At 42.7% G+C, this 26,604-nt stretch overlaps 1 protein-coding gene and 1 long non-coding RNA gene across 2 annotated transcripts; one reads left to right on the top strand and one right to left on the bottom strand.

Moving 5' to 3' along the window:
* Window positions 1-4,188: 4,188 nt before the first annotated feature.
* Window positions 4,189-7,617, bottom strand: LOC116408817. Its single transcript, XR_004221276.1, has 2 exons — window positions 7,406-7,617; window positions 4,189-4,367 (listed from the first exon to the last, which is right to left on the bottom strand). It is a non-coding gene; the product is annotated as an uncharacterized LOC116408817 (long non-coding RNA).
* Window positions 7,618-7,728: 111 nt separating this feature from the next.
* On the top strand, window positions 7,729-14,372 carry LOC116408816. Its single transcript, XM_031896795.1, has 2 exons — window positions 7,729-7,871; window positions 11,806-14,372. The coding sequence occupies exon 2, from the start codon at window positions 11,818-11,820 to the stop codon at window positions 14,122-14,124; it is 2,307 nt and encodes a 768-aa protein (XP_031752655.1). The 5' UTR covers window positions 7,729-7,871; window positions 11,806-11,817; the 3' UTR covers window positions 14,125-14,372.
* Window positions 14,373-26,604: the final 12,232 nt, after the last annotated feature.

Genomic DNA, 26,604 nt, shown 5'->3' with positions numbered 1-26,604 from the left:
GAAGACGATGGCGGGCGTCCCCACCGCCCCACTAGACCACCAGGTATTGTTACACCTGGTTCAGTGAGTGCACCTCAAGAGTTTGGTTCAGTGAGTGTGGTTCAGTGGTCTTGGTCAGTGAGTGTAGCTTACTTTTAGTAAGTGAAGCTGATTGGTCTGGTTTATGAAGTGCAGCTCAATAGTCTGGGTAAACTAGTGTTTCTCAATGGTTTGGGTAAGCAAGTTTAGCTCAATGGTCTGGTTAAGTAATGTAGCTCAATTGTCAGAAGTGTTAAGCTCAATGGTCTAGGTCAGTGCTGTCCAACTGGCGGCCCGTGGCCCCCCACCTGTCTGGCTGCTTTGATGGCTTACCTTTGTGTAAACTTTAAATGGTATCAGTACTGAGATTAACTGCTCCCCCTGCATGGTTCTCACCTCAGATTCAGGCTGTAATCCCAATGCATTGTTTAAAAATGTAATCCACTGTGTTGTTCACTTTTTAATCTCTGCATTATTCACCCCCTGCAGTGTTCACACCTCAGGCTCAGGCTGTAATCACCCACATTGTTCCCCTGTTCAGACCTCAGACTGTAGGAGCAGTAGTAACCCACAAATAAACCCTGCACACTATAAAAAGAACATATACTGAGGTGGTACTGCAATTAAAAAGTTTTTTAATATATAGTTATTGTGCAGACTGTAGGAGCAGTGCCAGCATTGTGTCACTGTATGCTGCCTGTGTGTGCCATACACACAGGCAGCATAGGACAGGCAGAGTAAGGCATACACAGGCAGGGTAGGGAAGGCAGAGTATGGCACACACAGGCAGGGTAGGGAAGGCAGAGTATGGCACACACAGGCAGAGTATGGCACACACAGGCAGGGTAGGGAAGGCAGAGCATGGCACACACAGGCAGGGTAGGGAAGGCAGAGTATGGCACACACAGGCAGGGTAGGGAAGGCAGAGTATGGCATACACAGGCAGGGTAGTCAAGGCAGAGTATAGCACACACAGGCAGGGAAGGGAAGGCAGAGTATGGTACAGGCAGGGTATGGCACACACAGGCAGGGTAGGGATGGCAGAGTATGGCACATGAAGGGTATGGCACACACAGGCAGGGTATGGCACACACAGGCAGGGTAGGGAAGGCAGAGTATGGCAGGTTTTTGCTGTAATACAACCATTAATATGGCTATGGTCATGCGATAACATGGGTGTGGTTTCAAGTGGGTGTGGTTTTAAAAAGGGGAGTGGTCAAAACTAGCTTCCATTATCAGCCCTCCACTACAGAGGCCGGAAAAATTCCGGCCCTCGGTACCACAGAAGTTGGACAGCACTGGTCTAGGTCATTGAGTATAACTCAATAGTTTGGGTACCGAGTGTATTTCTATAGTCTGGTTCAGCGAGTGTAGCTCATTCTTCTGGGGTAGTGGGTATAGGTCATTGGTCTAGCTAATGAAGCGGATTGCACTGCTCTGTATCATAGAGTATAGCTCAGTGGTTTGGTGTATGGAGTGCTCATTGCTTTGGGGTATAGAATACAGCTCATTTGTCTCATTGGTTCATTGCGTATAGCTAAATGGTTTTGTTTATGGAGTTTATCTTAATGGTCTGATGTATGGAGTCTAGCGCAATGGTCTGGTTTAGTGAGTTTAAATCAATGGTCTGGTACAGTGATTGTCATGTGGTTTAGGTAGTGCACCTCAGTGATCTGGTTTCTGGGAGTACAGCTCAATGATCTGGTTCAGGGAGTGCAGCATAATGGTTTGGTTTAGTAAATGTAGTTTATTGGCTTAGTTCATACAGTCAAGCTCAATGGTCTGGTTCATAGTGTGTAGCTCAATGGTCTGGTTCTCTGAATAGAACAGTGGTTCTCAACCTTCCCAATGCCGCGACCCTTTAATACAGTTCCTCATGTTGTGGTGACCCCCAACCATAGAGGAGCAGTGTCTTGGTTCCTAAGACCATCAGAAATATGTGTTTTCCAATGGTCTAAGGCGACCCCTGTGAAAGGGACGTTCAACCCCAAAAGAGGTCCCAACCCACAGGTTGAGAACCACTGGAATAGAGCTCAAGGGTTTGGTTCAGTGACTGAAGTTCAATGGTCTATGTCAGCGAGTGTAGCTGGATGGTCTGGTGTATGGGGTGCAGCTCAATGTTCTGGTCTTCTTCAGTGAATTTACCTCAATAATCTGGGTCAGTGGATGTAGCTCAGTCTGCAAATGTAGGTCATTGGTGTAGTTCATGGAGTGCTGCTCAGTGGTGTTGTTCATGGATTGTAGCTCATTAGTCTTGTGTTTGAATTTGACCTTAGTGGTCTGGTATATGGAGTTTAGCTCAGTGGTCTATTTCAGTGAGTATAGCTCAGTGGTCTGGTTTAGCACGTGTAGGTCAGTGTTCTAGGTAAGCATGTGTATCTTAATGGTCTGGTGTATGGAGTATAGTTCAGTGGTCTGGTTTACGGAGTGTAACTGAATGGTCTGCTTCAGTGAGTGTAACTCAGTGGTCTGGTTTACTGAGTGTATCACAAAGGTCTGGGTCAGCAAGTTTATCTGAATAGTCTGGAGACTTTAGCTCAAAGGTCTGGTTCTGTCAGTTTAGCTTAATTATCTCAATCAGCGAGCGTAGCTGAGTGTTGCGAGTCTAGCTCAATGATATGGGTCGGTGAATGTAGCTCAATAGTCTGGGTCAGAGTTTAGTTCAGTGTTCTAAGTCAGCAGATGTAGCTCAGTGGTCTGGTTCATGGAGTGCAGCTCAGTGTTCTGGTGTATGAAGTGTACCTGAGTGATCTATTTAAAGGAGAAGGAAAGTCTAAAAACAACATGAGCTCAATAACTTAGCCTTAATACAGTCATAAACATATTTCCTGAACTCACCATTCTGTTGCTTAATCTGGCTCTGACATGGAAAAGTCTTGCCAGTAAATGCAGTACCTGGTGTGACTAGTTCCCATCCTCAGAAAGGACCGTCCCTCTAGTGGACAGGAAATAGACGGTTCATATAACAGTGAGCTAGTTCCTATCCCTAGAAAGGACCTAAATTCCTCTAGTGGTGAGCTACCAGAACAGGATAGGAATTAGTCCATTCTATACTGACAAAGCTAAATGCCATCCAGTACAAGGACCTTCAAAGTAAGGTCCCAAATAAGGATAGAATCTAGTCTATTCTAATAGAGCTGGCTATTTCCCATCCTTGTAAAGGCCCACACAATATATGAATCTTTTGGTATGTTAAATAGATAGAAACTAATTTGCAACTCACTAAATTAAATATTTTTTGAGATATTACTTAGTTATTCTTATATAAGATGTGTAAAATCCATCATCCTGTGTTCAGCTGTGTTATTGCTACTTCATATGAGGTCCAGTACAGGGATAGAAACTAGTCAATTCATATATGAACAAGCTAATTCCTATCCTGTCTAAGGACCTTCCCTAACAGTAAAGGGACCATCTGAATTAGGCAAATACCTGACAGGTCCAGTAAAGGGATAAGAACTAGTCCCTTTATATATGAACAAGCTAATTCCTATCCTGTCTAAGGACCTTCTCTAACTTAGTACAGGGACAATCTGTAATAGGCAAATACCTGACAGGTCCAGTATAGGGATAGAAACGAGTCCATTAAAGCATGAATCAGATACTGCCTTCCAGTTAAGTGACCACCTTAACCTTATTAATGCTATTTTTTACATTTAACACCAGTTAAATGTTTTCTGTGATGCAGTAAAAGCTTACTGCTGATAAGTTGCTATGGTAACTGTACCTGGGAAAACTTAATGTCTTTTTTTACATAACTATTGCATCAAAAACATAAATAAATGCTAAATATGGCATAATGAATGGTGTCTGTATAAACAATGCTATGGTAACTGTACTTGGGCAAACTTAATGTCTTTTACAGACGTATAGATTAGATACATGAATATGATACATTTATTTGTGTTCTCACAAACTAAAGCTTAAACAAGATTTCTACTTTATTTTAACAGATTAAAAAAAGTGTGGTGAAAATACTTTTTCTCTGTTTGTGAAAAATGAATTGCACACATATTACGGAACTACAGCTCTCTAGTCCTCTGAAAGTCTTTAGCCAGGACTTACAATACAATCAACTAAGGTTGTGCATAGTTTATTTCTAGCCAAGTAAATAAAGTTATGTATTCAATCCTAAAAAGTGGACAAAAAAATGTACTTCGAACAAAAAAGTAATTTTATTTTAAATTTTATTAAGACATAAAACAAGCAGGATCAGACAACAAATCTAGGACACAATAAATAAAACCAAAGCTTTTCTTTAACGACTAGAACTTCCATTCCAAAACAATAGGAAAATGCACCAAACGATAGAGACAAAAGGAGTCGGGATGTGAGGATTCCAACAGCAGCTGTAAAATAGGAGAAAAAAGAATCAATTAACACATTCTTATCTAAATAAATTGAAAAAACTGATGCCACTGAACAATTACTAAAATTAAATAGTTCTGTGAATTAAAGGAGATTTCAACCACCCTTGATATTAAGTCCCCATCTGCCCCCCCCCCCCCCTCAGTGGGGGGTCATTGTGCCTCTGAAAGTTGGTGGGTGATTCTGCCCACAGTCTTACGCCTGAATCCTCCTCCCTCCAGAAATAGTGACCGGAAAAGCAGAGTGAGTGCAGAGGAGCTCCCAGCCGCCATCTTCTTAATCTTCTTGAATGGAGTGGCGTTCTGACGCATGCGCAGTTGTAGCAAATTTCTGGGTTTAAAAAATACGCATTCGCCGAAAGAGACAGGACGTGCCGAAGAGGAGAAAGAAGACAAAAACATGGCGGCTGGGAGCACCGCTGCACTCACTCTGCTTTTCCGGTCACTGTTTCTGGAGGGAGGAGGATTCAGGCGTAAGACTGTGCAGGGGGGTGGCAGGGAGGGGGACAAACTGAGGGGGGGGCAGATGGGGACTTAACATCAAGGGGGTTGAATTCTCCTTTAAGTTATAATAAAAAGGGATGAGAAGCCATAGCCCACTACAGGAGGACAAGAGATTTCTCAAGACTGGCACAGTGACCCCCCCCCTCCCCCCACTAAGGGGCAGAATGACCCACCAACATTCAGAGGCACAATGACCCCCCCCCCCCACTTTACCCCACTGAGATTCAGTCACGGTGATCCCCCCTTACCCCACAGACATTAAGAGACACAGTGACCCCCCACTCATCCCACCGATTCAGAGGCACAGTAACCCCCCCAACTCCACAGAGGCACAGTGATACACCCACCCCATAGCCCATAGAAAAACAGAGGCACAGTGATACCCCCCCCATAGGCCAAAGAAAATCAGAGTTACAGTGATAACCCCCCCCCCCCCCCCCAGAAAATCAGACACACAGTGATTCCCCCCCCCCCCCAAGGCCCACAGAAAATCAGAGGCACAGTGATCCCCCCACCCCATAGGTCAAAAGAAAATCAGAGGCACAGAGATACCACCCCCCCAGCAAATCAGAGGCACAGTGATCCCCCCCACCAAGGCCCACAGAAAATCAGAGGCACAGTGATACCCCCCCATAGCCCAAAGAAAAACAGAGGCACAGTGATACCAACCCCTTAGGCCAAAGAAAATCAGAGGTACAGTGATACCCCCCCCCCAGAAAATCAGACGCACAGTGATCCCCCCCAAGGCCCCCAGAAAATCGGGGCACAGTGATCCCCCCTCCCAGCAAATCAGCGGCACAGTGATTCCCCCCCCCAAGGCCCACAGAAAATCAGAGGCGCAGTGATCCCCCACCCCAAAGCCCACAGAAAATCAGAGGCACAGTGATACCCCCAACTCCACAGAGGCACAGTGATACACCCACCCCATAGCCCATAGAAAAACAGAGGCACAGTGATACCCCCCCATAGGCCAAAGAAAATCAGAGTTACAGTGATAAACCCCCCCCCCCAGAAAATCAGACACACAGTGATTCCCCCCCCCCAAGGCCCACAGAAAATCAGAGGCACAGTGATCCCCCCACCCCATAGGTCAAAAGAAAATCAGAGGCACAGAGATACCACCCCTCCCAGCAAATCAGCGGCACAGTGATCCCCCACCCCAAAGCCCACAGAAAATCAGAGGCACAGTGATACCCCCCAAAAAAAATCAGAGGCACATTGATCCCCCCACCCCAAGGCCCACAGAAAATCAGAGGCACAGTGATCCCCCCACCCCAAAGCCCATAGAAAATCAGAGGCACAATGATCCCCCCACCCCAAGGCCAAAAGAAAATCCGAGGCACAGTGATCCCCCACCCCATAAGCCTAAAGGAAATCCGAGGCACAGTTATACCCCCCCAAGCAAATCATAGGCACAGTGATTCCCCCACCCCATAGACCAAGAGAAAATCCAAGGCACAGTGATACCCCCCCCCAGAAAATCCAAGGCACAGTGATCCCCCCCCCCCAGAAAATCGGAGGCACAGTGATCCCCCCCCAAAACAAAAATAAAATCTGAGGCACAGTGATGCCCCCCCCAGAAAATCCAAGGCACAGTGATTCCCCCCCCAGAAAATCAGAGGCACAGTGATCCCCCCCCAAAACCAAAAGAAAATCTGAGGCACAGTGATGCCCCCCCAGCAAATCAGAGGCACAGTGACCCCCCCATAGAGCAAAAGAAAATCCGAGGTAGTGATTCCCTCCCCCCAGCAAATCAGAGGCACAGTGACCCCACCCCCAAGCAAATCAGAGGCACAGTGATCCCCCCCCAAGCAAATCAGAGGCACAGTGATCCCCCCCCAAGCAAATCAGAGGCACAGTGATCCCCCCCCCAAGCAAATCAGAGGCACAGTGATCCCCCCCCCCCAAGCAAATCAGAGGCACAGTGATCCCCCCCCCAAGCAAATCAGAGGCACAGTGATCCCCCCCCCAAGCAAATCAGAGGCACAGTGATCCCCCCCCCCCAAGCAAATCAGAGGCACAGTGATCCCCCCCCCCAAGCAAATCAGAGGCACAGTGATCCCCCCCCCCAAGCAAATCAGAGGCACAGTGATCCCCCCCCCAAGCAAATCAGAGGCACAGTGATCCCCCCCCCAAGCAAATCAGAGGCACAGTGATCCCCCCCCCCAAGCAAATCAGAGGCACAGTGATCCCCCCCCAAGCAAATCAGAGGCACAGTGATCCCCCCCCCCAAGCAAATCAGAGGCACAGTGATCCCCCCCCAAGCAAATCAGAGGCACAGTGATCACCCCCAAAGCAAATCAGAGGCACAGTGATCCCCCCCCCCAAAGCAAATCAGAGGCACAGTGATCCCCCCACAGAAAATCAGAGGCACAGTGATCCCCCCCCCAAGCAAATCAGAGGCACAGTGATCCCCCCCCCAAAGAAAATCAGAGGCACAGTGAGATACAAATATCCAGTGACTCTGTAACTGCCCCAAAATCTAGAGTAAAGGTTACAGTCTGTACTAAACTTACATTACAAGTTTTCAGCCATTAAAAGTTGCAGTTGCAGTTGTGAAATGATCGCTGCCAGTAGAAGCCATTAACAGGTCTGCATGTTTGAATGTCCCACACAATAATGGGGCATGCCCAATGGAGAGTCACATGGTATTACCACATGACCGTGACGTCACGAAGGTCCTTTCTGGGGATAGGAAATAGCCTGCTCCTACCCTCTGCAGCTTCCTGTCTCACTGAACACAGATTGTAATTGACAAAGACATGCCCACTGCACAGCAGAATGCTCGTTTTTTTTCCTTTCAAGATCTGCAGTCCCTGAAGAAATGCGTGACCCCATTAGCCCCGCCCACTTCTTTCTATTGTCCAATCGGAGTACTCCTGTGTTTTTTCTGGTCCTGCACAGTCCCTCTGCCTCCATTTTCTGTGCTGAAATCGAGCAGGAGCAGAAAGACTTTGTGCCAACTTGAAACTGCATTACAGAGTAAGTAATATGCTATTTACTGTCTTATATTACTGCTTTGTAATTGATTTATTATGATTAGTTTCAGGCAAAATGAATAGGACTGTAATCTTTTTAACTTCTGCACAGTTCTCATTCTGCAATATTTTTTATGCTGATCACATATAGTAGTAATTCTGGCTATTAGATTAGTGCATGAGGGGGGCAATGCTCTGTGTGTAGGTCACTCTCAAGGGGCAATGTTTAGATTTTCTGGCCAAGCCTGTAGTGTATATATACTGGGCAATGTTTGTGGGCAATGCTCTGTGTGCTGATCGATCTCAGGGGCAATGTTTAGATTTTCTGGCCAAGCCTGTAGTGTGTATATACTGGGCAATGCTCTGTGTGCTGGTCATTCTTAAGCTGGCCATACACGCACCGATAATATCGTACAAAACCTCATTTCGTACGATATTCGGTGCGTGTATGGCAAGCGGCGAGTCGACCGATATCGCAGGAGGCTGCTGATATCGGTCGACTCACCGATCGGGCCAGTTAAAAGATTTTGATCGGGCGCCATAGAAGGCGGCTGACCAAAATCTCCCTTCAGCGCTGAATCTGTAGAAGGAGGAAGAAATCCTATTGTTTCTACCTCCTTATCTGCCGTTTCAGCCCTGAACGGTTTGTGGCTGATTGTACGATCTTTCGTGCAACCGATGGTCTCACAAAAGATCGCAAATCGCCACGTGTGTGGCCACCTTTAGGGGCAATGTTTAGATTTTCTGGCCAAGCCTGTAGTGTTTATATACTGGGCAGTGTTTGTGGGCAATGCTCTGTGTGCTGGTCACTCTCAGGGGCAATGTTTAGATTTTCTGGCCAAGCCTGTAGTGCAGGGATCCCCAACCTTTTATACCCATGAGCCACATTCAAATGAAAAAGTGTTGGGGAGCAACACAAGCATGGAAAAAAATTCTTAGGGTGTGCAAATAAGCTATAATTGGTTATATGGTAGAAGGCTCTGTTTGGCTTTACACTGGGTTTTTATGCAAACAAAACTTGCCTCAAAGTCAGGAATTCAAAAATAAGCCCCTGCTTTTTGGCCACTGGGAGCAACATCCAAGGGGCTGGAGAGCAACATGTTGCTCATGAGCCACTGGTTGGGGACCACTGCTGTAGTGTATATATACTGGGCAGTGTTTGTGGGCAATGCTCTGTGTGCAGGTCACTTTCAAGGGGCAATGTTTAGATTTTCTGGCCAAGCCTTTAGTGTGTATATACTGGGCAGTGTTTGTGGGCAATGCTCTGTGTGCAGGTCACTCTCAAGGGGCAATGTTTAGATTTTCTGGCCAAGCCTGTAGTGTGTATATACTGGGCAATGTTTGTGGGCAATGCTCTGTGTGCTGATCGATCTCAGGGGCAATGTTTAGATTTTCTGTCCAAGCCTGTAGTGCAGGGATCCCCAACCTTTTATACCCATGAGCCACATTCAAATGAAAAAGTGTTGGGGAGCAACACAAGCATGGAAAAAAATTCTTAGGGTGTGCAAATAAGCTATAATTGGTTATATGGTAGCAGGCTCTGTTTGGCTTTACACTGGGTTTTTATGCAAACAAAACTTGCCTCAAAGTCAGGAATTCAAAAATAAGCCCCTGCTTTTTGGCCACTGGGAGCAACATCCAAGGGGCTGGAGAGCAACATGTTGCTCATGAGCCACTGGTTGGGGACCACTGCTGTAGTGTATATATACTGGGCAATGTTTGTGGGCAATGATCTGTGTGCAGGTCACTCTCAGGGGCAATGTTTAGATTTTCTGGCCAAGCCTGTAGTTTGTATATACTGGGCAATGTTTGTGGGCACTGCTTTGTGTGCTGGTCACTCTCAGGGGCAATGTTTTGATTTTCTGGGTAATCCTGTAGTGTGTATATACTGGGCAATGTTTGTTGTCACTCTTAGGGGCAATGTTTAGATTTTTCTGGCCAAGCCTTTAGTGTGTATATACTGGGCAATGCTTTGTGTGCAGGTCTCTCTCAGGGGCAATGTTTAGATTTTATGGTCAACACATTTTTGCTATTTTTAAAAGTTTTATAAATAGCCTACCTATGATTGTGGTGTTATGCCATTTCTACACAGATAAACTACATTATCCTGTTATGATGATGAGGCAGCATAAGCAGTCAGGTTCCCTATTTGTAGTTCATTTACTTTACTTTTATAATTGTATGTAAAACACATGCTTACTTTTCAGTCAATTATTGGGGCATATAAAGTATGTGTTAGACACTTTACAATCAGCTTTATTCATTTTGAAATGGTTAACCTTCAGTTGTAGTCCACATCTTTTGAGTTTGTTTGTGTTTGAAGCACACCTCTGCTTTTGCCTAACCAAAAAGATGTGGATTGTGATTAATCATCACATTGAATCACATTGCTGTCTTATCATCATAACAGGATAATGTAGTTTATCTGTGTAGAAATGGCATAACACCACAATCATAGGTAGGCTATTTATAAAACTTTTAAAAATAGCAAAAATGTGTTGACCATAAAATCTAAACATTGCCCCTGAGAGTGACCAGCACACAGAGCATTGCCCACAAACATTGCCCAGTATATCCACACTACAGGCATGGCCAGAAAAATCTAAACATTGCCCCTAAAGGTGGCCACACACGTGGCGATCTAAGATCGTCAGACCCGCCACTAACCTTCAGGGCTGAAACGGCAGATAAGGAGGTAGAAACAATAGGATTTCTACCTCCTTCTGCCGATTCAGCCCTGACGGCAGATTTTGCTCAGGCGCCTTCTATGGTGCCCGATCAAAATCTTTTGACCTGGCCGACCGGCGAGTCGACATACCGGTCGACTCGCCGACTTCCCATACACGCACCGAATATCGTACGAAACGAGGTTTCGTATGATATTATCGGTGCGTGTATGGCCAGCTTTCATTTGGAGTTCATTTGGAAATGGTTAACCTTCAGTTGTAGTATGTATTGTCTTTACTATTCAGAAAGAGTCAATAATCCTTTTGTTGTGTTCACAAAGGCCAGACAGTCTTCAATGTGATTATTAATCACAATCTACATCTTTTTGGTTAGGAAAAAGCAGAGGTGTGCTTCAAAGACAAACAAACCAAGGGCTCTGGCACACGGGGAGATTAGTCGTAGCGGGGCGATTTCGGGAAATCGCCGAAAAAGACTTGCGAGTCTTTTTCGGCGATTTGCGCGAAATCGCGCCGCCGCGTGTGCCATCCCGCCGGCGACTTAAATGTTCGCCGGTGGGATGGCAGGGGAAGGCAACTTGGGGAGATTAGTCGCCTGCGAACAGGGAGTTTTGCCGCGGGCGACTAATCTCCCCGTGTGCCAGAGCCCTAAAAAGATGTGGACTACAACTGAAGGTTAACCATTTCAAAATGAATAAAGCTGATTGTAAAGTATCTAACACATACTTAAAAAAAAATTGAACTGAAAAGTATGCATGTGTTTTATATACAATTATAAAAGTAAAGTAACTACAAATAGGGAACCTGACTGTCTTTGGCTGACTGTGTGCTTCTATTTTCCATTTTTTACCATATTCTCGTTTCTCATACACTATTACCATAGCAACCATAACCATAATTTTATGAAAAATTGAACACCAATCAATATATAATGTAACCTATTGATAACGCTTATACTTCTATATCAGAGGTCTCTAACCTTTCTTACTTGTGAGCCACAGTCAAATGTAAAAAGACATGGAGAGCAACACAAGCATCACAAAACTTCATGAAGACTAATGGTACAGGAATTGATGAATATTGCCCAGCATTTTTCTGAAAATTAGCCCTGTGTGTGTTATTATTTTTAGATAAGGAGTCACTTATTCAAAAATAATGTGATAAATGCATCTTTATAGTAATGGTAGTACTGCAAACACCTTATTACATGATGAGCATTGTTAATAACACTTTTTACCAATTCTGTTTCAACAGATCCCTGATAAAATGCCGTATTGCATCGTGAAAGGGTGTCCTCACCGAACTGGGCAAAAACTGAAATATCCTGATGTGGTTCTACATCCATTCCCACGTGATATTCATCTAATTAAAAAATGGTTAATGCAAACCGGCCAACATAACCAAGGTATTGATACCTTATCCGAAAGGATTTTTCAAGGTACCAAAAACAATGCTTTCAGGATGTGTTCTACACATTTCACACCTGACTCTTACATGATGAGGGGTTCTAGAAGACTTCTATCACCAAAAGCGGTTCCCACCGTTTTTGCAAGTATACCAACTCCAGCTATTATTAATGTTCCATTGGAAACAACTCTGCCTTCCCAAAAAAGGAGAAGAGTCGATGACGAGGAAGCATCCACCTCCACACGACTGGTCAGAATTGTGTCACATCTTATCACTGTAGCAACACAAACTGAATCTTATACCAAGACTTGCTCAACAATGACATCAAGAAGGGTGTTTTCTCGCCAAGCAACAATGCAAACAACTGGAAATGGAGGAAAAGTAGTTTCTACACAAACGGAAGATATATATCAAGCTGATGTTATGCAAGTTAGAAAGGATCATACAGTTTGTTTTTATTCTGATTTATTATCTGCATCTCCCATTTCACCTGCCTTACAATCTCTGGAGAACCCAGAAACACCATTGAAAGGTCGGGGTTCACTCATTAAACACCCATCCTCAATATTTTCATCACCTACAGTAGCAGAACCTAGAGATACTACTTTTGAAATATCGGAACCATCATCTTCTGAAAATTCAAAAGAAGAACAAGAAACTACGGAAAGTGGGCAATCCAAGTATTTGAGAGCGAGAAAATTTATAATCTTTGAGGACAATTTAGATGCCCTACTACATCTTGTCAGATGCCAGCATGCAGTTAAACCACCATGTCAGGCACCTATAGTAGAAATTAAAAAAAGTACTGACGGAAGCTTACTCAAGGTTCAGTTGTGTTGTATAAATGGACATACTTCTTTGAAATGGTTTTCACAGCCCGTGGTGGATGAAACATCTATTGGAAATGTAGCTCTGGCTAATGCGATCATTCTCAGTGGTTCAACATATAGAAAAGTGAGAGATATGTTCACCATTCTCAATGTACCCTTTTATTCCCACACCAGCTTTTACTGCTATCAACGAAAATTTGTTTATCCAGCAATAGATATACAGTGGAAAAAAGAACAGGCTGCTATAAAGGAATCCTTATCAGGACAATCCGTCACCTTAGCAGGCGACGGACAATATGATAGTCCTAGACATGCAGCCAAATACTGTACTTATTCAATGATGGACCTCATGTCCAAAAAAATTGTCCATTTTGAAATTGACCAGGTCGGTCCTGGCAAAAATGCAAACAAACTGGAACCATTAAACTTTGAGAAAGCATTGAACTGGTTGATCCATGAAAACTTCGATGTTAAAATAGTTGCTACAGACAGGCACAGCGTGATCAAAAATATCATGTCAAGTAAATTTGAAAATATAGACCACCAATTTGATGTGTGGCATCTATGCAAGAGCATACATAAGAAATTATTGGCAGCAAGCAAAAAAAGGAATTGCAGTGACATTGCATCCTGGATCACTCCCATTACAAATCATCTGTGGTGGTCGTCTCAAACCTGCAAGCAAAATGTAAATGTTCTGATCGACAAATGGAAATCATTACTATTCCATATTGCCAACAAGCACACTTTTAAATCCCTACAATACTATCAAAAATGCCAGCATCAACGGCTGACTGCTGCACAAAAAAAACATACTAGATGGATTGGTTCAAATCATCCTGCTTACAACAGTCTCAAACTTATTGTTAATGACACTTTACGTGATATTCGTAAAATTGAGAAATTCTGTCATACCAGTGACTTAGAAAATTTCCACAGTAAAGTACTGAAATACAAGCCCAAAAGGTTAAGTTTCAAAATGGATGGGATGATTGCAAGAACAGCACTAGGGGCTTTGTCACACAACAGAAATGTCCACAGACAACAGGCTGTTGTCACATCTGCCAAAAAATCAACATTGCCTGTAGGAAAAAAAAGATTTAAAATTGTTTTTCCAAAGCAAAAAGAACAATGGGTAGCCAAACCAATGTATGAGGAAGTATTGGATGAACACCTTTTTGAGATAATGTCAGACTCAATAAAAATTTTGACTGGTGAGATCAGCCATGAATGGCTTTCTATGTCACAAAGGATGCCCAAAAATATTGCCACTTATGAAAGACCAGAAAAAACTGAAGTCATTGACCAACATTCGTCATGCTTTGCAAGACCCTGACATATGTCAAACTTAATAAAAAATAGCACAGAACTAGCAAAGTGCACAGAAATGTACTGTATTACTTTCTTTGTAATGTAAATAAGAAATAAAGTCATGAAACAAAGATTTTTAACAATTTTTTTTTTATATAACCATCATGTGTTGGTTATTACACAGTAGTCCGATACATTCAAACAACTGAAAAAACATTTTTTGCCAAAGTAAACTATTTTGTTTCAAAATAAAACTATTGACAAATGTTGAAATGGTGGTTTGCTTTTCTTTTTACAACTGTAATCAATACAATTTTACTATTTAATTTACATTGTACAGGTATGGGACCTGTTATCTAGAATGGTCGGGCTACAGAGTACGTATATTTCTGAAAATCAGAATTTTCATACCGTTATATATACTATAAAAACAGTTATTCATTTATTAACCCTTTAAGTGCCAGCCGAATTCGTCATTTCAGTTCCCCCCAGTGCCAGACGTTTTTTAAGCATTTTGTACTCATTCATTTTAACAATGTTTTTTGGTAGGAAAACCTCCATGAAACTAGGGAAATTATATATAGTTTTTTTCGTCACTAATTGGGCTTCAACATACATACCAAATTTTATAACTTTTCTGGAGATATGATGTGTATTTTGGGTGAAATATGTAAAAAAAAAAAAAAAAAAAGAAAAATTTCTGTATATTTTGAGTTTTTTTTCCATAGAAAAGTTAATTTTACACACTTTTTTTTGTTGTTTGTAAAAGCCCTGATTCTCCCAAGTCCAACGATACCAAATATGTGGTGGTACCCCACAGTTCCTGTCCAGAAGTAACCCCCAAACTAAAGCAATACTTTGTACAATATCACACCAGAACAAAGTGGAAAAGCGCTTGTAACAGTTGATGCAGCATAACTTATATGTAAATCTAAAATATCCCCTCATGTTTGCACCTAGAAACCTGAAGGTCTGTAGTTTCTAAAGATACCAATGTAGTTTTCACTCAAAAGCCAAATACCTTTTGTCAGTGCATTGTGAAATTTGGAGCTTTTTTTGACATTTTTTTTTTTTTTTCTAAAATGTAAACTTGGATGCATGATCAAATGTGGATTTGACAAAAAAAATCTCATAAAAATTTTCTAACAAAGGCAAATTTGAAAGACAAACTTCTGAATAAAACGATACCCCATATCTATGGGTGCACATAAAGACGTGGCCACCAAATGCCCCAAAACAGGGGCAATGCATAAGGGCAATTTCAGTTGAAATTTTGGGGGCTGCGCTTTATGTGCACTTACTGCAGTTTTTCAGTGTTAACCTCCCTACCTGTGAAATAACCCCCACAAACTATATATTTCTGAAATGTGGAAAACCTCCCCAAAATCTCCATGGCAACTACCAAAAACTTACTAAACATCAATCTGCTAGTTCCCCTGAATAAAACAATACCCCATATGAATGGGTGCACATAAAGACGTGGCCATTAAATGCCCCAAAACAGGGGCAATGCATAATAATGGGGCTGCAATTTATGTGCACATCTCAAAGCTTTTCAGACAAAATTGCCCCTTACCTGTGAAAAAACCCATATGAACTATACATTGATTAAAAATAGACAATTTCAGCTATTTAGAGACACTATTCTTGGTTTTCTACAGGCAAAATTGTGGATGCAGTTCCCTATACAAGCTGGACTTTAGTCTGAAAAAAAATATAAAGTTAGATTTCTCCCCAAAATCTCAATGACAACTATCAAAAACTTGCTCAATATCAATTAGCAAGTTACCCTGAATAAAATTACACCCCATATGTCTGGTTGCACATAAGTACATGGCCGCCAAACCTGAAAATGCATAATATTGGGGCTGCACTCTATGCACCCCTTTTTTTTTTTTGCTTGCTTGTTTTGACTTTGCCTGCTGATTGCTAGATTTGCAGTTGTCAGTATATTTCTGGCACAATGGCCAAACGGTTTTACAGATACATTACATTTTTTTGTGCTTGTAGTACAAATTGAATATCTACTGTATGTTCTGGTTAGGTTACACAAGTTGCAGTGGCTCTCTAAATATAAAAACTTTGTGTAATACTGGTGTGCCACTGGTGACTGCTGCACGGCACGTAAGTAAGTCGCCGGTGGGATGGCAGGTGAAGGCAACTATGGGAGATTAGTCGCCCGCGAACAGGGAGATTTGTCACGGGCGACTAATCTCCCGTGTGTCAGAGCCCTTAGAAGTTGCACTAAAGGTTAGGAATTTAGGTGCCAACAATAAAGCTTGGGGCATTAGCATCAGAGATAAAATTAAATGCACCATTACGTGCTGTGCAGCAGTCACCAGTGGCACACCAGTATTACACAAAGTTTTTATATTTAGAGAGCCACTGCAACTTGTGTAACCTAACCAGAACATACAGTAGATATTCAATTTGTACTACAAGCACAAAAAACTGTAATGTATCTGTCATGTATCTGTAAAACCGTTTGGCCATTGTGCCAGAAATATACTGACAACTGCAAATCTAGCAATCAGCAGGCAAAGTCAAAACAAGCAAGCAAAAAAAAAAAAAAAGCAAGCAAGACAACACTTGTAAAAAAAACTCACTGTAACCTTTTGATAAACTCAAGCCAGCAAGAGATGACCAGGAGTTAAGGCTCATGCCACACGTGGCGTAGGGCTGATTTTTTCGGCAAGCGGAAAAACGTTTGCCGAAAATTCCGCCCTACGCCTGCTACTTGTGCCTGCACCCGAATGAATGGAATACGCTCGGGTGCAGGCACATGTAGCCGATATACGCATGAAAACGCGAGACTTTGCATTCTCTCGCGTTTTCATGCGTATATCGGCTACATGTGCCTGCACCCGAGCGTATTCCATTCATTCGGGTGCAGACACAAGTAGCAGGCGTAGGGCTGAATTTTCGGCAAGCGTTTTTCCGCTTGCTGAAAAAATCAGCCCTATGCCATGTGTGGCATCAGCCTACCCTTGGCAATAGAAACTACCAGAACAATCTGAACTTAGCACCTCTGGACCTTTCTAGAACAACTGAAATCAAATGAAGTTAAAATGGAATAAAACCACTAAAAGCAATCAAAGAACAATAATTGCAATGAAATCGGTGGTCAGAGCCCTGGATCCACCAATGTCACTGCAAAAGCAACCTTTTTTGGGGCACTAAACACACAAAGAACAATGCAAAGATAAAACACAATAAAATCAGTAAAATCCAATAAAACCACCTAAACCAACAAAAGAACAATAATTGCAATGAAATCGGTGGTCAGAGCCCTGGATCCACCAACGTCACTGCAAAAGCAACCTATTTGGGGGCACTAAACCACAATAAAGAACAATGCAAAGATAAAACACCATAAAATCAGTAAAATCCAATAAAACCACCTAAACCAACAAAAGAACAATAATTGTAATGAAATTGGTGGCCAGAGCCCTGGATCCACCAACGTCACTGCAAAAGCAACCTTTTTTGGGGCACTAAATACACAATAAAGAACAATGCAAAGATAAAACACAATAAATTCAGTAAAATCCAATAAAATCACCCAAACCAACAGAAGAACAATTATTGCAATGAAATCAGTGGCCAGAGCCAGAGTTACAATACAATAAAATAATTAAAAAACAGAAATCAATTATGAAAATGCCAAAAAAACACTAAAATGCAACCAAATAAATCAGATAATGATAAAGCAAGATCAGAAATAAAGTTTTAGTAAAAAAAAAGACTGCCAAAGAAAGCAAAGAAAGAAAGTAAAGAAAAGAAAGAAAGAAAAAAAAAAAAAAGTGTAAGTGTATGTGTGTGCTTGGGAAAGTTGTAAATAAGTGTGTATGTGTGCAAAAGTGTAATAATGACAAAGATAGAAGAAAAAATGGAAAAAAAATTTTTTTAGACAGTTGAGATAGAAATAAGCAAAATAAACAGTGGTAGAGAGTTGTAGTTCAGCTTACACAGTGCAGGCAGGCGATCAGGGGCGACCAATCTGGCAGGAAGGCAGCAGGGGAGATCCATCAGGTCCAAAGTGCGCAGCAGGAGTGAGGAGCCGACAGTAGGCGGCGACTTTTAAAGGGACAGCAGTGGACACATCATCACCACGTGCCCACTGCTGTCATTGGCTGGGGGACCGATCGGGGGACTGGATCGGTAAGTATGTCTTTCATTGCTCGTTGCCTAGGGGGTTGTGCAGGGTTTACAAGCGCTGCACTGCTTTAAAAGCGAGCGCAGTGCTTGTAAACCCGATAGTGCTGTAGGACGTAGATTCTACGTCCTGTGGCACTTAGGTCCTTTGCTATCCAGGACGTAGAATCTATGTCCTATGGCACTAAAAGGGTTAAACATAATAGACTGGTTCTGCTTCTAATAAGGATTCATCCTAACATAGTTTTGATCAAGTGCAAGCGCCGTAGCGCAAAAGATTTTAAACATTTTTGATTATATGGATAAAATGGTGTATATTGGAGATGGTCTTTGTGAGTTTTTTGTGTTACAGCTAAGGAATCACATATCATTGCTGTTTACTCATTTTGAAAGTATTTACATACACATAATTATAACAGGTTATCAATGTAACAAAAAGTATTTATTTTTCCCGATACTTTAGCAATATCAACATAGTATTAATGCCTTTGTATAGAGGTATGGGATCCATTATCTGGAAAGCTGTTATCCGGGAAGCTCAGACGAACGCAAAGGCCATCTTCCATAGACACCATTTTATCCATATAATCAAAAATTTTAGCAATCATTTTTCGCTTCTGCTTGATCAAAACTGTGTTATGATGAATCCTTATTGGAAGCAGAACCAGTCTATTATGTTTAATAAATCTTTACCTGTTTTTATAGTGTATATAAGGTATGAAGATTCAGATTTTCAGAAATATACGTTATCAGGAAAACTGTAGCCTGAACATTCAGGATATCAGGTCCCATACCCGTAATTAAAAAAAAAAACTGTATCTCTTCAACATACACTCATGTTACTAAAAACATTAATAAAGTGCACAACTTTTATTATAAATTAACTGTAATGAAATAAACATGTAGAAAACAATTAGTCAGTGTCATAAGCCATATCTTCTGCAAAATAGTCACATGCGCTTAGAAAACCGGTATATTTTCCATTTGGATCTGGAAACTTGCTTCTTATTTCACGAACCACACAGGATGGTATTGGCTTTCTGTTGAGAAATCCTAAGAAGGTGTATATCCAAATGGTGAATGCTGTATAGGCTAATTTACGAAGCGACCTGAAAAATAAAAATCTAATTTGTTATATATGCAGTATAATACACAACAATTACATTTAGAAAGAGTATTAGGAAAATAAAGTATACACTAATTATGTAGAAAAATGCCATATCAGGGTTTTCATTACATTTTACAGGTGAAACATTTGATCCACTGAGTGCGGTGGTGGGGGGGAATGATAGATTCCTTTGTATCTTTGAGCTTTCATTTTATTATGAAAAAAGTGCCGCACTACCTCATATAACCATCACAACGTGGCTCCTTTGTGATTTTGAATCTTGACATTCTGAAACCCCAGTCGAGTCTTTCATGATTGATAACTTCAATCTCAAAATCTGGGTTGTCTGTTATGCAAAACTCATCTTCTGGTATCCTTTCATATATTTTTGGAACTTCGTAACAGCAGATACTTTCCATTCCAGTAGGCATGGGAATGCATAGGCCACACTGGCACCAATTAGTATTTTCAACTCTGGTGGGATTATTAAGAAGGCTTCCAGTTGCAGCTGTTGCTTGAGAGACATCTTCATTTTCTTCTTTTTCAGACTGCTCTTCGCTAGACTCCTGGTCTTCAACTTCCGCATTTTTTGGGTTTTTAGATTAGATCAAACATAATTAAAAGTAAGATTATTTATTAAACATATAATTTCATATAGAACTGTTTAAACCACTTACATCTCTAATAATAAGTGTGGTGTGCAAATATGGCTCCGTGACAGAAAAGCGTGCCAGTCAGTACTGCTTACGTCACCGGGGTTACGAAGAGGCGCAGGTGCATTAGAAGCAAGGTGCAGGGGGAAGTGACGTAAGCAGTTTTAAAATGTCGGCGCCAAAGAATGAAGACAGGAGATTCTTCTGCGGGATGGTGCGCCTATCCAGAGGCAGCAGGTCAGTTGGTAATGCGGCGGTTCAGGAGGGGGGCTGATGCCCTAAACAACTATATCTATATAATTTTTTCACTTTCCTTCTCCTTTAAAGGTGGCCACACACGTGGCGATCTGCGATCTGCGTGTGCCATACTTTGACTGTGTGTGCCATTCTTGGCTGGTTTGTGCCATACTTGGCCTGTGTATGCCATACTCTGCCTGCCCTACCCTGCCTGTGTGTACCATACTCTGCCTGCCCTACACTGCCTGTGTGTGCCATACTCTGCCTGCCCTATGCTGCATCTGTGTGCCATACTCTGCCTGCCCTATGCTGCCTGTGTGTGCCATACTCTGCTTGCCCTATGCTGCCTGTGTGTATGGCACACACAGGCAGCATACAGTGACACAATGCTGGCACTGCTCCTACATTCTGCACAATAACTATATATTAAAAAACTTTTTAATTGCAGTACCACCTCAGTATATGTTCTTTTTGTAGTGTGCACAGATTATTTGTGGGTTTCTACTGAAGGTCTGAGGTGTGAACAGGGGAACAATGTGGGTGATTACAGTCTGAGCCTGAGGTGTGAACACTGCAGTGGGTGAACAATGCAGAGATTAAAAGGTGTGAACAACACAGGAGATACATATTTAAACAATACAGCCTGATTACAGCCTGAATCTGAGGTGAGAACCATGCAGGGGGGGCAGTTAATCACAGTACTGATACCATTTAAATTTTACACAAGAGTAAGCCATCAAAGCAGCCAGACAGGTGGGGGGCCACACAGAGGGGGGTTGCGGGCCGCCAGTTGGACAGCACTGGTCTGGTGTATAGAGTGCAGCTCAATGGTCTACTGCATGGCGAATAACTCAATAGCATGGCTTAGGGCTGTGGTTCAGTAAGTGTTGCTCAGCGGTCTGGTCCGGTGAGTATAGCTCAATGGTCTGGTTTAGCAAGTGTAGCTCAATGCTCGGTTCAGTGTATGTTGCTCAATTGTCTAGGTTATCAAGTGTAGTTCAATTTTCTGGTGAATAAAGTGCAGCGCATATCTGCTTCAGTGAGTGCAGCTAAATGGTCTAGGGTATGTAGTGCAGCTCAATTGTCTGATTTATTGAAATTAGCTCAGTGGTCTGGTTCACTGAGTGTAGCGAAATGGTCTGGGCCATGAAGTGTAGCTCAACAGTCTGGGTCAGCGAGTCTAGGTCAATGGTATGAGTCAGTGAGTGTAGCTCAATGGTCTAGTTCAGCGAGTATACAGTGGCTTGTAAAAGTATTCGGCCCCCTTGAACTTTTCCACATTTTGTCACATTACAGCCACAAACATGAATCAATTTTATTGGAATTCCATGTGAAAGACCAATACAAAGTGGTGTACATGTGAGAAGTGGAAGGAAAATCATACATGATTCCAAACATTTTTTACAAATAAATAACTGCAAAGTGGGGTGTGCGTAATTATTCAGCCCCCTTTGGTCTGAGTGCAGTCAGTTGCCCATAGACATTCCCTGATGAGTGCTAATGACTAAATAGAGTGCACCTGTGTGTAATCTAATGTCAGTACAAATACAGCTGCTCTGTGACGGCCTCAGAGGTTGTCTAAGAGAATATTGGGAGCAACAACACCATGAAGTCCAAAGAACACACCAGACAGGTCAAGGATAAAGTTATAGAGAAATTTAAAGCAGGCTTAGGCTACAAAAAGATTTCCAAAGCCTTGAACATCCCACGGAGCACTGTTCAAGCGATCATTCAGAAATGGAAGGAGTATGGCACAACTGTAAACGTACCAAGACAAGGCCGTCCACCTAAACTCACAGGCCGAACAAGGAGAGCGCTGATCAGAAATGCAGCCAAGAGGCCCATGGTGACTCTGGACGAGCTGCAGAGATCTACAGCTCAGGTGGGGGAATCTGTCCATAGGACAACTATTAGTCGTGCACTGCACAAAGTTGGCCTTTATGGAAGAGTGGCAAGAAGAAAGCCATTGTTAACAGAAAACCATAAGAACTCCCGTTTGCAGTTTGCCACAAGCCATGTGGGGGACAAAGCAAACATGTGGAAGAAGGTGCTCTGGTCAGATGAGACCAAAATGGAACTTTTTGGCCAAAATGCAAAACGCTATGTGTGGCGGAAAACTAACACTGCACATCACTCTGAACACACCATCCCCACTGTCAAATATGGTGGTGGCAGCATCATGCTCTGGGGGTGCTTCTCTTCAGCAGGGACAGGGAAGCTGGTCAGAGTTGATGGGAAGATGGATGGAGCCAAATACAAGGCAATCTTGGAAGAAAACCTCTTGGAGTCTGCAAAAGACTTGAGACTGGGGCGGAGGTTCACCTTCCAGCAGGACAACGACCCTAAACATAAAGCCAGGGCAACAATGGAATGGTTTAAAACAAAACATATCCGTGTGTTAGAATGGCCCAGTCAAAGTCCAGATCTAAATCCAATAGAGAATCTGTGGCAAGATCTGAAAACTGCTGTTCACAAACTCTGTCCATCTAATCTGACTGAGCTGGAGCTGTTTTGCAAAGAAGAATGGGCAAGGATTTCAGTCTCTAGATGTGCAAAGCTGGTAGAGACATACCCTAAAAGACTGGCAGCTGTAATTGCAGCAAAAGGTGGTTCTACAAAGTATTGACTCAGGGGGCTGAATAATTACGCCCACTTTGCAGTTATTTATTTGTAAAAAATGTTTGGAATCATGTATGATTTTCGTTCCACTTCTCACGTGTACACCACTTTGTATTGGTCTTTCACGTGGAATTCCAATAAAATTGATTCATGTTTGTGGCTGTAATGTGACAAAATGTGGAAAAGTTCAAGGGGGCCGAATACTTTTGCAAGCCACTGTAGCTCATTGGTCTGATTCAGTGTGTTTTGCTCAATAGTCTGGATTAGCAAGTAGGGCTCAATAGTCTGGGACAGAAGAATTTAGTTCAATAGTCTGGGTTAGTTTATTTAGATCAATAGTTACAAGGGTAACTTAATTGACTCAAGCCTAGGTCAGTGGTCTGATTCAGTAGTCTAGGTCAGCTTAATGATCGATTGTAGCTCATGGAGTGTAGCTCAATGGTCTGAGTCTGTTAGTGTTGCTCAATGGTCGGGGTCTGTTAGTGTTGCTCAATGGACTTGTTTATGGAGAATATCTCAATTTTCTGGTTCATGGAGTGCAGCTAATTTGTCTGCTGGATGGAGTGAAGCTCAGTGGTCTAATGCAGTGGTTCCCAACCTTTTTTGCACCACGGACCGGTTTCAAGCAATCCAATTTTTCCAAGGACCGGGGATGGGGGGGTGCAGCGCAACTAGTGCTAGTTAAATTTTATATTATGCACTTTACTATTAATATTATTATTACATACAGCTTAATAAAGTACTTTGGTCCTTGTCGTAATCAGTAGAAATCTTCGTGGGCTTCGCATAGCTATTGTCATGGCTGTGTAACGCATCAGGGAGTTGGGATCACAAGTAATTGGGAGCAGAGGTGGCCCGGTTCAGCACAGCCCACGGCCCGGCACCAGTCCCCGGACCGGTGGTTGGGGACCCCTGGTCTAATGTATGGATTGTTGCTCACTGATATGTTTTAAGGATTGTGTCTCTATGTAGTGTAGCTTAATGGTCTGGTTTATGCTGTGTAGCTCCGTAATCCGGTTTATGGGGTGCAGCTCAATGATTTGGTTTAGTGAATTTAGCTCAATGATCTGGCACTTTGAGTGCAGTTTAAGGGTTTAGTTCAGTTAGTGTAGCTTAGTGGTCTAGATTAGCAAATGTAATTCAGTGGTCTGGTTCAGTGCATGTAGCTCAATTGTTTAGGGGATGTAGTGCAGCTTAATTGTCTGATTCAGTGAGTTTAGCTCAATGGTCATGTTCACTGAGTGTAGCTCAATGGTTTGGATCAGCAATTGTAACTTAGTGGTATGGGTCAATGAGTGTAGCTTAATTATCTGGGTTAGTGAGTTTAGCTCAGTGGTCTGTGTCAGCAGGTTTAGCTCAATGGTTTGGGTCAGTGAGTGTAGCTCAATAGTGTGGGTGATGGAATGTAGCTCAATGGCCTTGGTAAGCAAGTTTAGCTCAGTGGTCTGGGTCAACAAGTATAGCAGCTTAGTTGATAGTCAATGGTCTGGTTGATTAAGTGTAGCTCAATGTTCTAGTGTATGAAAATGAGATTAATAGTCTGGCTTAGTGAGTGTAATTCAATGGTCTTCTTTAGTGAGTGATGTTCAGTGCTGTGGGTCAGCGAGTTTACCCCAGTGTCTGGGTCGACGATTGTAGCTTAATGGTCCGGTTCAGAAAGTTTAGGTCAGTGGACTGGGTCAGCGAGTGTAACTCAATGGTGTGGTTCATGGAGTGTAGCTCAATTATCAGGTGTATGGCGTGTAGCATGTTTATCTGGGAGTGTAGCTCAGTGGTCTGGTTCATGCATTGTGGCTTAATAGTAATGGCCTGGTTTTTGGAGTGTAACTCAGTTTTGCTCAATACTATATAGCTCAGTGGTCTGGCTCATCAAGTGTAATTGGTCTGGGTCAGCGAGTGTTGCTCAATGGTCTGGGTCAGTGTAGCACAACGGTCCTAGTTAGTGATTGTAAATCAGTGGTCTGGTGAATGAAGTGTAGCTCTATGATCTAATCTATAGAGAATAGCTTAATGGTCTGGTTCAATGAGTATAGCTCAATGGTGTGGATCATTTAGTGTAGGTCAATGATCTGGATCAGCTTGTGTCTGGGTCAGTGTAGCTTATTGATCTGGTATATGAGGTGCAGCTCAGTGTTCTGATATATGGAGTTCAGCTTAGTGGTCTGGTTTAGTTAGTGCAGCTAAATATTATGGGTCATCAAGTCAAGCTCAATGTTCTGCTTCAGTAGTCTAGGTCTGTGAGTATTAACTGATCTGGTGTATGGAATGTAGCTCAATGGTCTAGTATGCAGTTTAGCTCCTTTGTCTCATTCAGTGAGTTTAGGTAAATGGTCATGTTCAGTTAGTGTCGGTGAATAGTTTGGGTCAGCAAGTGTAGCAAGTGATGCTGGTTTAAAGGCTTAATGATCAAGCAACCAGGAGTTGCTTGTAACAGGCTTATAAAGCCTGTTAATTGTCAGATTGCAAACACCTGGGCTTACTAAGGGGGGAGGAGGTGAGCATGATCGCAAATATCATGAAAATGTTTAGGAAAAAATCATATTAGTCATGATAATATCGTATTGGCGATCCGAAAGTAACAAAATTTTCGTATCCGAATGATCGTAAACGGCGGGAAAACCTTTCTGACTTTGATCCTTCAGTGCATGATTTTGGAAGCCTCCCATAGGACTCAATGGCACTCTGCAGCTCCAACCTGGCCCAAGGAAAGTCACAATACCGAAGCTTGAATGAATCCGAAACTTTCGTACTCGGCGTGACAAACCGATTTTGTCACACAAATTTTGATGCAAAGTACGAAAAAGTCGCAGAAAATACGCACAGTACGAAAAATAGTCAATGGTCAGGTTGAGTGAGTGCAGCTCAATGGCCTCAGTCAGCGAGAGTAGCACAGTGTTCTAAGATACAAGAGTTTGGCTCAATGGTCTGGTTTAGTGAGTTTAACTCAATGGTGTGGGTCATCGATTGTAGCTCAGTTCTCTGGGTCAGAGAGTGTAGCTCAATGCTCTGGGTCAGCGAGTGTATCTCGAAGGTTTGGGTCAGTTCATGTAGTTCGGTGGTCTGGTCTATTGAGAGCAGCTCTATGGTGTAGTGTATGGAGAAGAGCTCAATGGTCTGGTCTATAGAGTGTATCTTAATTGCCGTGCCGAGTTCAGTGAGTGTAGCTCAATAGTCTGGGTCAGCAAATGTAGCTCAGTGGTCCCAGTCAGTAAGTGTAGCTCAATGGACTGTTGTACGTAGTGCAGCTCAATTGCCTAGTGCATGGAGATTAGCTCAGTCGTCTAGTTTAGTGAGCGTAACCCATTGGTCTTCTTTAGAAAGTGCAGCTCAATATTCTGGGTCAGCAAGTGTAGCTCAGTGAATTGTCTGATGTATGGAGTACAGTGCAATGGTCAGTGGTCTAGGTCAATGAGTTTAGCTCAGTGGTCTGGGTCAGTGTGTGTAGCTCAATGTTGTGGGTCATGAATCTAGCTCAGTAGTCTGGTTCAGGGAGTGTTGCTCAGTGATCTGGTTCATGGAGCGTTGCTCAGTGGTCTGGTTCATGGAGCGTTGCTCAGTGGTCTGGTTCATGGAGCGTTGCTCAGTGGTCTGGTTCATGGAGCGTTGCTCAGTGGTCTGGTTCATGGAGTGTTGCTCAGTGGTCTGGTAGCTAAATGGTTTAGGTCAGCGAGTGTACCTTAGTTGTCCAGGTCAGAAAGTTTAGCTCAAAGACCTTGTGGATGGAATGCAGCTC

The sequence above is a fragment of the Xenopus tropicalis genome, chromosome 2 (assembly GCF_000004195.4).
Source record: "Xenopus tropicalis strain Nigerian chromosome 2, UCB_Xtro_10.0, whole genome shotgun sequence".
NCBI lineage: Eukaryota > Metazoa > Chordata > Amphibia > Anura > Pipidae > Xenopus > Xenopus tropicalis.
Note: the sequence above shows the minus strand (reverse complement) of the source record. Positions and strands in the feature narration are given on the sequence as shown.

Coding starts and splice junctions, on each gene's coding strand:
- LOC116408816 (XM_031896795.1), top strand. CDS start 11,818: ATGCCGTATTGCATCGTGAAAGGGTGTCCTCACCGAACTGGGCAAAAA.